The sequence below is a fragment of the Bipolaris zeicola genome (genome assembly GCF_000523435.1).
Source record: "Bipolaris zeicola 26-R-13 unplaced genomic scaffold scaffold_1, whole genome shotgun sequence".
NCBI lineage: Eukaryota > Fungi > Ascomycota > Dothideomycetes > Pleosporales > Pleosporaceae > Bipolaris > Bipolaris zeicola.
This window is the reverse complement of record NW_006912050.1, coordinates 270,004-283,859: the sequence shown is the minus strand read 5'-3', so window position 1 is coordinate 283,859 and position 13,856 is coordinate 270,004. Positions and strand designations below refer to the sequence as shown.

At 52.9% G+C, this 13,856-nt stretch overlaps 5 protein-coding genes across 5 annotated transcripts; 3 read left to right on the top strand and 2 right to left on the bottom strand.

Annotated features, from left to right (window-relative positions):
* Nucleotides 1-706: 706 nt before the first annotated feature.
* COCCADRAFT_81268 (GMC oxidoreductase) lies at nucleotides 707-2,449 on the top strand (the record flags this gene model as incomplete). The annotated part of the gene is made up of 2 exons (XM_007708419.1): nucleotides 707-809; nucleotides 864-2,449. 2 exons carry the CDS (start codon nucleotides 707-709, stop codon nucleotides 2,447-2,449), a joined length of 1,689 nt encoding a protein of 562 aa, XP_007706609.1.
* A 739-nt stretch (nucleotides 2,450-3,188) lies between these two features.
* Nucleotides 3,189-4,136, top strand: COCCADRAFT_31899 (uncharacterized protein; the record flags this gene model as incomplete). The annotated part of the gene is made up of 2 exons (XM_007708348.1): nucleotides 3,189-3,225; nucleotides 3,277-4,136. 2 exons carry the CDS (start codon nucleotides 3,189-3,191, stop codon nucleotides 4,134-4,136), a joined length of 897 nt encoding a protein of 298 aa, XP_007706538.1.
* Nucleotides 4,137-5,131: 995 nt separating this feature from the next.
* COCCADRAFT_81211 (uncharacterized protein) lies at nucleotides 5,132-6,677 on the top strand (the record flags this gene model as incomplete). The annotated part of the gene is made up of 2 exons (XM_007708418.1): nucleotides 5,132-5,250; nucleotides 5,306-6,677. 2 exons carry the CDS (start codon nucleotides 5,132-5,134, stop codon nucleotides 6,675-6,677), a joined length of 1,491 nt encoding a protein of 496 aa, XP_007706608.1.
* Nucleotides 6,678-8,400: 1,723 nt separating this feature from the next.
* Nucleotides 8,401-10,216, bottom strand: COCCADRAFT_31897 (uncharacterized protein; the record flags this gene model as incomplete). The annotated part of the gene is made up of 2 exons (XM_007708347.1): nucleotides 8,401-9,981; nucleotides 10,046-10,216. 2 exons carry the CDS (start codon nucleotides 10,214-10,216, stop codon nucleotides 8,401-8,403), a joined length of 1,752 nt encoding a protein of 583 aa, XP_007706537.1.
* Nucleotides 10,217-11,445: 1,229 nt separating this feature from the next.
* COCCADRAFT_81328 (uncharacterized protein) lies at nucleotides 11,446-12,739 on the bottom strand (the record flags this gene model as incomplete). Its single annotated transcript, XM_007708417.1, has 2 exons — nucleotides 11,446-11,820; nucleotides 12,299-12,739. The coding sequence occupies 2 exons, from the start codon at nucleotides 12,737-12,739 to the stop codon at nucleotides 11,446-11,448; spliced, it is 816 nt and encodes a 271-aa protein (XP_007706607.1).
* Nucleotides 12,740-13,856: the final 1,117 nt, after the last annotated feature.

The window sequence follows — 13,856 nt, the reverse complement described above, 5'->3', positions numbered from 1 at the left end:
TGTGAATATGTCAATATGCTACTATGCCTACAACAGCAAACGTACCTGTCCATATTTCTTTGGGACAAAAGCCGTTCCATACCATTTCCTCAACGTACCCGAAAAGAGGTCGAGATATTCTTTGCCTATCGCCCAACTCAGCGTAGCGTAGCAGACTAATTTTTAGTCGTACCTTCATATGACGGCATCTTACGATGTTACTACTAGCCCAACCTCCATCGTCGCCCGCCTTATTTCCAAGCCCCCATCGTCATATCCATGAATAGCCACGCTGTGGAGGCTGTGGCGTTAGGGTCTCTGTGGAAAACGACTCAATATCCTTGTGTCATGTCGATAAGCGATCAATGCACTGACGCTTCCATCTGACAAGGCAAAGTGCCCGCTCGCCGGACTTTAAATTAAGCATTAGGCACGGACTCTGTCGTACCAAAAAGGGTGCCATGGTATCGTTGCTTTTCGTATTTCGGGGTCGCAGCTTCAACCCTCTCGTTGCAAATTTGCTGCAAAAGCTGGTAACGATGTAGTACCGTGCTTCCTGCTTTCCTTTTTGCCTCTCTCTCCCCGGTCCCGAGGGAAGGCGGTCCGGGTTTAGCGCCGGATGAGAAAGTTGCTTAAAGAGAGCCCTCTTGGCCTTTGTAAGTGACAGATATAGCAACTTCAGCGTGCTAAAGCTATAATCACATCCTTACTTCTTAATTTTATAATAATGGCGATTCATACTTGGAATGCGGTGGTTGCCGCCGCCTTATTGGTTGGCTCCGCCACTGCTTCGCAATGTCCTGGCGGCGAGTGGGATGTCATCGTTGTTGGTAAGTCTCGGAACTTGTACTTTGACTTTTGGCGACGAAACTGACAAGTTGTAGGCTCCGGGCCAGCTGGTATCGTTGCAGCAGACCGTATGAGTGAGGCGGGAAAGAGGACTATTCTCCTGGAGCAAGGAGGCCCATCATACTATGTTACCGGTGGTCGTACACGGCCGGACTGGCTGGAGGGCACAGAACTCAGCCGTGTCGATGTCCCAGGCCTGTACAAGACTATTTTCTCAAACCCCGGTCAGGGCTTGGTGTGCCCATCCAATGTCGTCAACGCCTTCCAGGGCTGCACTGTTGGAGGTAACACTGCCATCAACGCTGGTCTTTTCTTCCAGCCACCCGCCAGCGATTGGGACAAGTATTTCCCAGAAGGCTGGAAGAACAAGGATATGCAAGGTGCCATTCGGAAGGTCAGGGAAACCCAGCCAAGTACCGACAGCCCTTCATTGGACGGACAACGATACCTTCAGAGCGGCTATGAGGCTGCCAAGAAGTGGCTCGTCAATGGAGCCGGATATGCCGACGTTGGTCTGAACGACGGCCCTGAAGAACATTCCAAAAACAAGGTCTTTGGCCATCCCATCTGGAACTACGAGGGAGGTCAGAGGAGTGGACCAGTAAAGACCTACCTCCAGCAAGCTCTCAAGCGATCGAACTTTGCCTTCAGGACCGGAACAAAGGTTCTACGCGTTCGTCGTGACGGCGACGTTGCAACCGGTGTCGATGTTGAGGTTGAGGGTACCAACAACACCTGCATCTGCCTCAAGCAAGGCGGTGTAGTCATCTCATCAGCAGGTGCGCTCTTGAGCCCCCAGCTCCTGATGTGGTCCGGTATTGGTAACGCAACTCTTTTGGAGGGCCTTGCAAAGAACGGTCAGGTCACAGTCCCATCTCAGGACTGGATCAACAACACCGCAGTCGGCGACAAGGTGTTCGACAACCCGAATACCTTCATTGAGCTCCACGACGAGTCCGTTGAATCTTTCGTCTACGATTACTCTAACCCACCACCAATGGATGTTGAGATGTACCTAAAGAACCGCTCTGGACCATATACCTTTGCCTCGCAAACAAGTGCTTTCTGGGACTACATCCAACAAGGCGAAGACCTCGTTGGTTGCCAAGGTACTATTGACTCTTCGGGAGCTTTCGACTATGGAAACGACAACAATACCATCACCCTCAACGTTTACGGTACATCTGGTCTTCGCTCCTTCGGTCGTGTCAGCCTCGACGACAAGGGCATCGCTCTGCCATCATCCAACTTCTTCGCTGACCCCCGCGACGTTAAGGCGATTGCGACCTTCATTCACAACATCTTCCAAGCCCTCCCAGAAACTCTCACGCCCCTCAACATTGCGAAGAACTCGACTGAAGACGAAATTGAGGCCTGGTTGAAGACCCCAAGCCAGTACACGCTTGGCAATGTGCAGCACTGGAGCAGCAGCTGCAGAATGGGCGAGTGTGTGGATGCCGATACCAAGGTCATCGGCATGCAGAATCTGTTTGTTGTAGACGCCAGTATAGTTCCTCCTCTAACCACAAACCCCGTCATGGGTGTTATGATTGCTGCTGAGAGGGCGGTAGAGAAGATTCTTCCCCTCATGAAGACCCCAGCTTTGGAAATTACCTTGTAAAAATTCCATGCTTACGACTTTTGCTACGTAAAAAAAAGTTTTAATTGAACCTTTTTAGATAGTCCTTTCTCGAGCACTTTAGAATTAAAGAATTAAAGTCTTGGAACGATGCAATTTGTGCCTCCCCCGCGTAGTCCCGTGAGCATTTGTAAGCGGAATGTAGACCACCCGACCCAAAGTGCAAAATCACCCGACCTAAAGCGTAACCGACCTAAAGTGCAAAACCACCCACCAAGAATGCACGTCACCTGAATATAAATGTAAAACTACCAAGAAGCATAGTTAAACTCCTATCCACTTACTTCTTAGACCGCTAAGGACAGCTAAAGTAGACGCGAATTAATATTTACAAATCTACGGCCGATAAGATACAAGTCTACGTATCAAACTGTGTATGTATTTTAGACCCAGATGCATTGAAAAAGACACACTTGGTATCGTTTATAGCAAGATCTGATGGGTAATAGTCGTTTGTTTCGATTTTCCAGTTATATGGGTTGCATAAGAAACTCCCCAAGGAACCTCCAAGCCCCAAAGGGTAACCAACCGGAGACGGAAAACGGAATATCCGAATAGGGCCCCTGTACATTTGTAAGTAACTGGGTCCTGCCTATGTCACCGTGTTCCGTTTGTAGTATGGAGTACTGCGATGGGAAAATATATTTAACACAAGACGAATGTTAGTGATTTCACTTTGGCATATCAATCTCTCCAACTTCAAAGAAGGAGAATCGTCAGCATGGAAGAAGACTTTGCAAGAGCACGAACACTTGGAGGTAAGTGAACCTAGGCTATACTTCCAAGTATAACGACTCAAAATATTCTAGGACGTCTCTCTCGCCAACATCATGATACCTACCCATACATTGACCCCAAAAAGGTCAACCTTAAGGGGAAAAGCGTTCTCATTACCGGAGCATCCAAAGGCATTGGAAAGGCAACGGCGATAAGCTACGCCCAGGCCGGCGCTTCCAACATTGCACTCGGCGCGCGATCATACCTCGACTCCACCGTGACCGCAGTCCTCGAAGCAGCAAAAGCCGCTGGTCACCCCCCACCCCGCATCACAACACTGAATCTCGACGTCACAAGCGCCTCGAGCGTCTCCGCCGCCGCCTTGCAAGTCTCCAAAGACTTTGACGGCCGCCTCGACATCCTCATCAACAACGCCGGGTACCTCCACAAACTAAGCTCAATCCCGGACTCGGACCCAGAAGACTGGTGGCGCACCTTCGAAGTCAACATCAAAGGCCCCTACCTAATCTTCCACGCCTTCTACCCTTTACTCCGCCAATCCTCCCTCAAAACTGTAATCAACGTCGTATCCCTCATTGGCGTCTCCACGCTCCCGCAACACTCGGGCTACGCACTTAGCAAGCTGGCTGCACTGCGTCTGACGCAGTACATCAGCCAGGACCATGGTGAAGGTAAAGAAGGGATTGTGGCGATTGGGGTGCATCCCGGGGCTATAGCGACGGATATGACGTTGACGATGCCCGAGGAGCTGCATCATGTTCTTACTGAGACGAAGGAGTTGGCGGGGGATGCGATGGTGTGGTTGGGGGCGGAGAGGAGGGAGTGGCTGGGTGGGAGGTATGTTAGTGTGTGTTGGGATTTTGAGGAGTTGAGTGAGAAGAAGGGGGAGATTGTGGAGGGGGATTTGTTGAAGATACGGTTGGTTGTTTGAGGGGTTTCGATAGAATGGGATTGAGAGGGTTCTTTGTTTTTCTTTTCTGATCAAGATGGGGTTAGTCTTAGGTTAGAGGGACGTGAGGGTTGATAGAAGTCTGTGTATCTTGAGAAATAGGCCAGGTTTCCAATGAATGCTGGAGAGCTTTGGATGTGGTATCGTGCTTCACCACTGTCGCTCTGGTACTGCTATCTCGTGCCTTCGTTCTCCACTTGATCGGCCAGAGGAGCCAGGCCAGGTAGGTGATAGCTACGTAGAGTAAGTAATATTAAATTAAACCTTCACCTCTCTTCAGCGCCACTCAATAGTTGTAATCGTGTCTCCAATAGGATTACTAGTTGGCGATAGTCTCCAATTGGTGTCGCTGTCGAGCTACAAAGTACATACATATATATATTGCTGTCAGCCAATATCGTGAGGCTGAGCAGCGGGTAGAGCAGGCGACACCTTCCGACAATGGCTAGTAACTGCTTAGCGACTGTCGATTAGTGTCGCTCACCCCACCCGGCCAGCGACAGGTGTCGATTGGTGTCGCTCACCCTACATTTCTATAGTGGCTAGTTTTTGTGGCTGATGAGCGACACTAATCGACAGCCGTCGATTGGTGTCGCCTACTACTGACTAACGTTGCCCGTTAGCCATAATGTCTCGAACACGAAATGATACCTCTAAACATCCACCGGTAGGGGTCTATCTATAGACTATAGATGCCTTCAGGAGTACGACTGCATCGACCGAGGCAATAATATTTCAGAGTACTACTAATGCTGATACCTGCTTAACTCAGCATATCAACCTATCAGAGCTGTATCCATTGATCCTACATCAGGCCTCCAACTTTGTCAATGTTTCCGTCCTTTTTGATTACTGAACAGCCTTGAAATCATGTAGGCGTAAATCTGCATCGGCCGCCGCATCCCATGGTCTGACTCTGGCACGACTTTTCAGCCACCATCTCGATTGAGCCGTGGATTTTGTCAAAAGAAAGAAGAATGAGTATAGCTGCAGGTCTGATACCAGTGACGCAAAAAGCGTCCAATGTATGCGCATACTGCCGAGTCAGGAAACAGAGGTGTGACCGCACTCTGCCACATTGCCAAAGATGTGCTGTGTAAGAACATTCTTCGCGTCTATCAAAAGAAGAAACGGATGCTAAGTGGCTGCAGAAAAGAACGACACTGCGACTACACGCCATTCAAGGAACCTATTCGCCAGGGAGATGACGATGTCACGCCACTGGTGCAGCACTTTGATGCCTGTCTCCATGCAGATTTGACCCTCGGCGGGGTCAGTGAGCTGCTTCATGCAGTTACGACATGGATCACATCTGGCGGTACATCCGGCGCGGCAGCCAAACTCTCCAAAGTCGTATACGAAATCCTCGACCTAGCCGATGTAGACCTGGTACTAGCACTAGACGAGTTCGGTACCTGCATACAGCAGTGGTGTCCCGTATTCCCCACGTCCTATCTCTATGGCGAGGTAGAAGACCTGTCGCAGCAATCCCAACACAAAGACAGACTACGCCATCCTTTACTCTTGCTATGTCTCTGGCTCATCACCCGCCGGACCTGCGTACAACAAGCCCACACCACGCAACCCCATATCTACCTAGCCCTCAAACAAATCCTCGCCCTCCTCCACTCAAGCAACCAAATCAGCCTCCAAATCCTGCAAATATCCCTCCTACTAGCAATCTACGAAACCGGCCATGGCCAATCCCACGCCGCATACCTCACCCTCTCCACCAGCCTCTCCCTCTACAACCTCCTCCTCCTCCTCTCCCCCACCCCAATCCCAGACTGGCTCACCTCCAGCATCCTCTTCCTCTCCACAACCCTCTCCACAACCCACCTCACCCCCGGTTTCCCCCTAGCCCTGTCCTTCCCCTCCCCCCTGGTCGCCACCCTCGCTTCCTCCCTCGCACCCACCATCCCCTTACCCCCACCCACCCCCGACGCCACCAGCCCCCGCAAAACGCATATCCGCAGCGCCACAGCCGTAGCAGCGAGTCATGTTCTCTCCTACACCCACGCACTGACGCACACTTTACCCTTACCGTCCACCTACGCATCCGCCGACCAGAAAATCAACACTCTCATTACTCTTCTGATAGATAAACCTCAACCACACACCTGGCTCCACTGCGACGCCATCGCCCTAGCCTTCTGCTCCCACCTCCTCTTGCAGCTTTCCCAAGCACAATTCTCGACGCTGCAGGGAGAGGAAGCCGAAAAGGTCAAAGTTGCGCTAAGCGTCTCGAGGCGTATGGCCTGGGATATGGTCCAAGTGGGGATACGCGTGGTAGGTTGCGAAGAGGAGATTGCGAGATTGCCGTTTGCGGGGTTGGGATGCGTGGTTAGGGCTGGGGTTGCGGTGCTGGAGACACGGGGGTGGGTGGATGATGGGGCGGATGGCGTGGTTGGGGAGGAGGAAGGGAGGAAGTTTCGGAGGTTGGTGGAGTGGGTTTCGGGGCGGTGGGGGGTTGCGGGGGGGTATTTGGCGAGGGTGGATGAGGTGCTGGGGAGGGGGGTGTAAGGATGTTTTTTTTAATATGAGAAGAAGGGGGTTGTTAGTATTTATCTTAACGCGCTGAGAAGTAAATCACCCACCCACTCGCCTTGAGCTAGACAACACCCCTTCTTCTCGTTCTCCCCATCTACATCGGAAAGACAAGTCACGTCGAACCCCCTGGGCCCAGGCCGAATCCAACACCCCTTCTTCGCATCTTGCACCGCATACGCCGTCCCCGGCGCCACGAGCCCGAGATTCCGTCCCTTGGCCATATAATCATGCAACCACTTCTCCTGCGACTTTTTCCACAGCCGCATCTGCGCTTCGCTCTGTTCTTGCCGTAGATGCCGTAGCAGCGCTTCCACATCAACGTTATCGCGATATCCCAATGTCGGCCTAGCTTTCTTCAGTTCCCTGATTCGAGCTGCGCAGGCACCGATGTTGAATTGTATCATGTTCATCTGCTGTTCAAGATGCGTACCAGCGCTGACCGGGTTCCGAAACGATTGCGTAGGATTCGTGTCGATGCCGATATAAGTCGTACTTTGGCATCCTAGTACGGGACTCGAAGGTAGACATGCGGTCTGTTGGTATTTACTGTGATCCAACAGAGGCGTTTCAACACCGAATCCTGCATCCTTTCCCTCCGTCCCATTTTCAACCCTCGAGAACCCAAACTCCTCATCCTTGATACCCTCAACAACACCCCTCCCCGCCACCGCATCCGCAAGCTTATTCCCCACACTGCCCCCATGCCCCTTCACCCACTCCATCTCCACTCACACCCCTCATAAACCCCCTCTAACGCCGTCTTCCCCTCCATCCGCGGCCCCAGCGCCGTTAGCGTCCCCTCTGCCAACCCCCTAAGTACGAAGGCACAGTCTGAGTATATAATCACGCGTTCGCATTTCGATGCTTCCCCCTCATGCAGGATAGCTTGCTGGACATGACCGAGAGCGAGGGCAAGGGCGAGGAGTTCGCCGGAGTGGGAGGAGGAGCCGGGGGAGTGGAAAGTGTGGGCTGGGTGCAGGATGTAGGAGTCGTCATATTGGACTATGCCAATGCCCATGATGCCGTGCTTGAGGGATACATCGACGAAGCAGACTAGTGTGTGGCCTGAAACTATGAATAGGAGGAGCGGTGCGAGGCGGGTGGTGTCTGGTTCGTAGGCTTCGAGGGCGTTTATACGGATGGTGCTGCTGAATACGCGGTTGGGTCCTAGAACTGCATCGGTGAAGCCCAGTTTGCGGGCTTTTTCTGAGGCTTTGCGGAGATGCTTTTGGGGAGGTTAGGGAGGTGTGGTGCAGGAAGAGAAGAGAGGGAGGGGTATACGTACGTTTTTTCTGGCTTTCTTTCCCGCTCGCTTTGTGGAGGGGAGGTGGCTGGTGAGGCCCCCGGATGCTTTGACGCTTTTTTTGCTGGTTCGAGTCATTGGGTGCGGAAAGTGAGAGTGCTTCGAAGGATTGAAGCCTCAGAGGTAATAGAGTTGGTAAATAAAGGTATGGACAGAAGAAAGGACGATAGCAATAGCATGTGCGGTGTGAGCCATTGCGGCAAGTACTTGGGGAGTGAAGAAGAAGGCGCGTATCAAATGGCAACGTACTTGCCGAAATCAATGAGAAATATTGAGTTGTTACTGTGCGAGCAGATGCAACAGGAAAACACTGACCTGGTATAAATTCACATTCATATCATCTCATACTACACCTCTCAATCACCGGGTATATCTCAACCTACGCTACCCCAACTATCCACATACCAACCCATCCCTAGGCTCCTCTACAATCTGCTTTCCATCCCCCTTCTCATCCGACAACACCTGCTTCTCTACCCTACCCTCAGGTTCCAAACCCGCATCCTTGACCTCTGCATCTTCCTTCTTAGCAGCTTGCTCCGCCTGCTGCTCCAATCGCTTCTTCTCCTTCTTACTGACTGTCATACTGCCCTTCTCCAAAGCCTCCTTCGGCAGCGGTCGGACATAGGGCTGGCAAACCCAGTAAGGGCGTTTACAGCGAGCTACAGTGGCTAGTGAAGACTCGTAAGGGTCGAGGGGTTCGGGAGGTGCTGCGGAGGTATCTTCAGCGAGAGACTCAGGAACGGCCGGTGTGTCTGTGGCGTTGGCTTGCTCCTGCTCGTATTTTTGGATACCCTCTTTGACAGCTGCTTCGACCAAACTGAGCACATTCTCAAACGCATCAATGTCGCCTGTCCGCGAACGAGCAAGCGCGTCTCGTACATTGTGGTGCTCTGCGACGAGCGGACGTAGGAGATGGAAGAGATGTGCCTGCATGGCTGTTAAGTTTGGATTCGACGCCTCCTTCTTTTTCTCGGATTTGGACATTTGCTTTCTCTTCTTCTTTGGCGGGCCTTCCTCATCCTCTTCGTCCGACTTGGCTGCCTCTTCTTGCTTTGGAGGTTCCTCAGGATCTCCAAGCATCCATAATGGTTTCCTTTGGGGAGGTTCTTGACCCAGTGCGTACTTGTGTATGATGTCCATATACCTCCTCATCACAGCATCCATCCTGTATCCACCCTTACCATCCCGACCTCTCCAGTATTCACGACCTTCCTGGCCTACGGGTGGCGGTGGCGCAAAGATGGTTGGATCGTAGAGGTTTCCTTCGGCGCTCATTACCCCATCTGCACCTGTTGCCTCTAGACATGCTGCAATGTCCTCGTGCTGTAGAATGTTTCCATTTGCGAACAGCACCGTCTCTTTGGGCAGATTTTCCCGCAGATACCGAATCATCTGCCAGTCTGCCAATCCGGTGTTGTGACCTTTTTGTTCTCTCCGCCGACCATGGACTGTGAGGATGCTTGCGCCTGCATCTAGTATTGTCTTTGCGTATGCCAGTGTCTTCTCTGGGGTCTCCAGAATTCGCATCTTCGCTGTGACAGGAATATCGAGTTCCTCGTGTAATTTCCGTATCATTCTCGCAATCAGATCCCAGTCTTCCTGCAAGAAAGCGCCGTATTTTCCTCGTTTCGCAATTCCTTGGGGACATCCCAAGTTCAAGTCTACCGCATCGCAAAAGGGCGCAACGTGCTTAGCTGCTCTGAGAAAGTCTTCTGGATCGTTGGAGCAAAATTGGACAGTGAGGGGCCTGTCGAAGGCTGGGTTCCCGTCAAGATGTCTGCTCGAGTCAGGGAGCTGAGACAAGTGGTAGTTGTCTACAGGCGAGGGAAGAGGCGACTTGAGTGGCTGGAAGTGTGAATCTCGGTACTGGCTCTTCTCGCCAAACATCTTGGAGTGAAACATGGGCGTATATGCTAAGAGATTTCCTTTCTCGGACTCGGGGAGGAAAGAGCGGGATAGTAGTCGCCATGCCTATCAATATATTGTTGTTAGCCTATGATTCTGGATGGAGAGCGCAACAGTCATGGAAACATACGAACTCTGACTGTTCCACCATGGGCGCAAGCACGAGTTTCGGGCTTCCAATGCTCTCGTAGAATGCGCGCCCATGTAATTTTTGTGGTTTCCCATTCGCCTGCGCCGTTCCATTGCTATGCAATACTCCTGCAGCCTCCCCTTGGACCGTCTGAGTTGTGGTGGTCGCCATGATGCCGAATCGTCGCCGCGAAACTTGGACCGCTCTCGTGGGGGCGATTGCGCCCCCAAACGCCTTGGACAAAGAGGAGCGTATGACGTCGAATGCCAGATACGCTCAGGGTCGTCCGGGATGTCCTCCGCCAAGTGTCACGGTTCCTGGATTGATCAAAGACAGGGTTAGGGTCATGGTGAAATGGCGGAGAAAAAAAACGACATTGAACACTCCGCTGAAACGGACCAATCGGCGTTCGCCAAAGCTCCGCGCCAGCCCAGTGCGACGAGCGTTGACCATATGTTCGTCAGAGTCATAAGATGTTGTGCAGCAAGATCTTGTCGTTGGCACTTTTGCTTTTTAGTATTTTAATTTCCGCGTGTGACGTTGTGACCAGTCATGTGCTGCTGCACTACACTGCATCTTCGTACATCAAGCTCACCTTCATTCAAGCCACGCAAAGAGGTCCGTCACGAACACCCTCAATACCAATAGGAGTCCGGCCTTACAGGATACGAATACTATACACTACATCATCGACATAATGCACACTGTTTCAAACCTTCGACGCGGTCACGCGACTGATGACTCTATCCTTAGCTTACCCCCTGGTTGCAATCACGCCATCAGGGTGTCATATGGCAACGCCAACTCAGAAACTTAAAGTAAGCCTCTATCCTCACTCAAAATCACTCTGCAATATTGAACGCGTCAGGTTATACCAATGTTCATTCTAACGACAACTAGGTCGCATGGTATGATAACTCAAGAGCCTCGCTCATGTTGAGACGCTATAACAGTACACAGATAAACAGACATGATGTTGAACTAGACCCCATGAACAGGCAAACGCCATATCTGTCGACCATCCGCCTCATTCTCCATCCCTCGTCCATCGTACGGAAACGTCTAATTGTTGTACCCAACCGACAGTCATTACTCCGGATATCTCGTCGGCCGTGAAAATGAGTTGATTTGGAAAAGGGAGAGCGGCTGCCCTCGGAGAATGCAGCCCGAAAAGAGGCAAAAAAGGAAAACGCTGAAATGACAAAGACCAACCCGAGTGGTGAAAGCAAGACGCCATTATTATGCAAATGTTATGCAGGGACTTTGTTTGAAGTCGGAAAAAGTGGAGTGACCGATGCGGCGGCAATCGTGATCATCCGGATATCATCGAGAGAAGGTATGACATGAGTAGAAAACACGGCCCAGCTGCAGAGTACGCGGGCAATGGAGACGCCAGGTGTCTAGAAAGTGCTCCAGTTCCAGGTTCCCTGGAGGCTCTGCGCCAAGCTGCCTACGCGGGTGTTGTCTGGCCGCTTCGCAACCGCGGGAGTCTGAATCGACTTTGCCGGGGCCGGTCCGCTGCTGTCAGAGCTCTCGCTGTTAGTTCGGCTGGAGCGGAGATGCTCCCACTCGCGGAAGGAGCTGTGGCAACGATCACATGCACGATGCCAGTGACCTTGAGGATGGAAGCGGGCAAGCTCGTCAAGGCGGACTTGGTTGCGAGAGTGCTGTGCGCAGAAGATGCCACCGCACTTGCGGCAGTGGTGACGGCGCTGGAAGAATCCAAAGGGCTCCTGGCAAGACGAGGCGGAGCAGACCAAAGTGGAGGCATCGGCCTAAAGAACATGGTTAGTATCATTGGTCTGGACTTTGGATACAACTAGAGGCAAAAAGAGCTTGGCGGGCTAAAGAGATCAAGCCCTGCATCGGGTAAATTCTTTAGCGCGGGGGTGGACGATGTGCTAGCGACCAAAGTGGCAAGTCGGTGGGCAGGCAAGACGATCGAATTTCCCAACGCCTTACGCAGCCTAGGAGGTAGCGATATTGGCCGGACTGCAGCAGTGGGCATCGGGCGTCGAGTGTTGCATCTTGCCGACAGATTTATTGAAATGTGGCAAGTAGCAAGCGCTCGGCATCTCGGCTCAGCAGACAGCGGGAGGACCGACAAGCACGACGCTAGCGAGGCCCACTTGGCCCATGTACGTAAGACGGGACCCTCGAGCCCCCCCAACTGAGCACGCGACATGGGTGGGATGCACAGGGCGAGCAGGGGCGAAAGAGCGAAACAGAAAAGAGAGAGTAATAACAACATACCTGCCAGTGGTTCCGTGTAATTGGTCCGGCAACGGGAGACAAGGGTTCGGGACTGTAGAGGCTCTGCATATCCTCGTTGCCAATGTGAGAGATGGGTGTGATGCTGCCGTCGTTGGCAGCCCATCCAAAGCCGGCATTCGTCGACCATGGGTTGGTGTTGTTGGAGTCTGCGGCCGAGTCTTGCTTGGGGGGAGACTTGCTGGCGGGCCTCTCAGTCTTGCGCAGAGCAGCGGGGATACCGATGGCGGTCCTGGGTTGGTAGATGCCCTGGTGGCGGGAGAGGGGCAGATGTGTGTTGCGAGGTGAGGTGGGCGAGATGTTTGCGGGCGTGTTGATGGCCGAGTTTGTGGGCGAGTACTGCGAGTGTGTCGACTTGCGGTATGCGTGGTGTTGGTAGGGCGCGTGTTGGGGGAAGGTGGTGGTGGAGAAGGTCGTGGCCATGTTGACTGGAGGTTGATGGAAAAGAGGTGGGGTGGTGTCGTAGTGTGAGGGCTTGGAGGTGCGACGTCAAGGTATAAAATAACGGGCTGTCGGAAGACGTGGACAAGGACAGCACAGGCGGTGAAAGTGGTGGGATGGTATTGGTGCGATTGCACAGGAACAGGCGTGTGGTTTCAAGTCGTGGCTGAGCGGGAAGCAACCAGTACTTGTGCAGTGGTGCAACAGAGGCTATCCTGGCAGACAGGCCGAAAAGGATGTACGCGGTTCCTGGTAGGGGTGTTTGGAGAGTCGGGATGCAAGTCGATTGGTAGCTGACGTGCAGACGATAAGAAGAGTGATGGAGGAGGACGCCGGGGCCACGCAGTCAACCGTGGAGCTAGCAGCGCATAGTACCAGGGTTGGGAGGCTGCTAGACGAGGGTTTGGGTGGGCGGAGAGGGCGTGTGTAGTGTAGAGATGGTAGTAGGTAGGTGGGTTGTGCGTATAGGGCAGACCAAGGCAAGGCAGCAGTTGGTGTCGCGTGAGTGCGGAGGAGCTGGGGTGAGGCTCTGGGGACAGGGTGAATTAAGTCAAGGGCAGCCAGCGGCTCTGGTAACCATTACCAACAACGAACTGACGGGGTGGGGGGGCGGTCGCCTGATGGGGAATTATGGCCGCGTGCTTGGCGCAGCCGAGTGAAGGGCCAGCGACCAGAGCGACCAGCGACCAGCGACCAGCCGACAAGGGTATCATCGGGCTACGACCGGCCGCCGTGGTTTTTTCTTTGAGCATTGCAATGGTAACCGCGAGCATGCGCGCGCCTCCGACTCGACCCTGCCCCGCCATACACCGCTGCAATGACATCAAAAAAGCAGCGATGGATTTATAAAAAAAAAAAAAAAGACGGGGAACGGTGCTGGGGTAGCCCAACGGCCGCGTATCTTCCATTCACTGCGACTATCGATGTACGTAGCAGTAGGCGTGTGCACTGTGCTTTGGCAGGCTGCGTGCTTGCACCTGTCTCGTGCGAACAGCGTTGCATCTGCGGTTGAGGTGGCCAGCCGTTGGGCCCCACCCTGCCCTTTTGGGCGCCTCTTATCTCTGGCCAATCACCGCCCGCGCATATGCACGCCATCCCT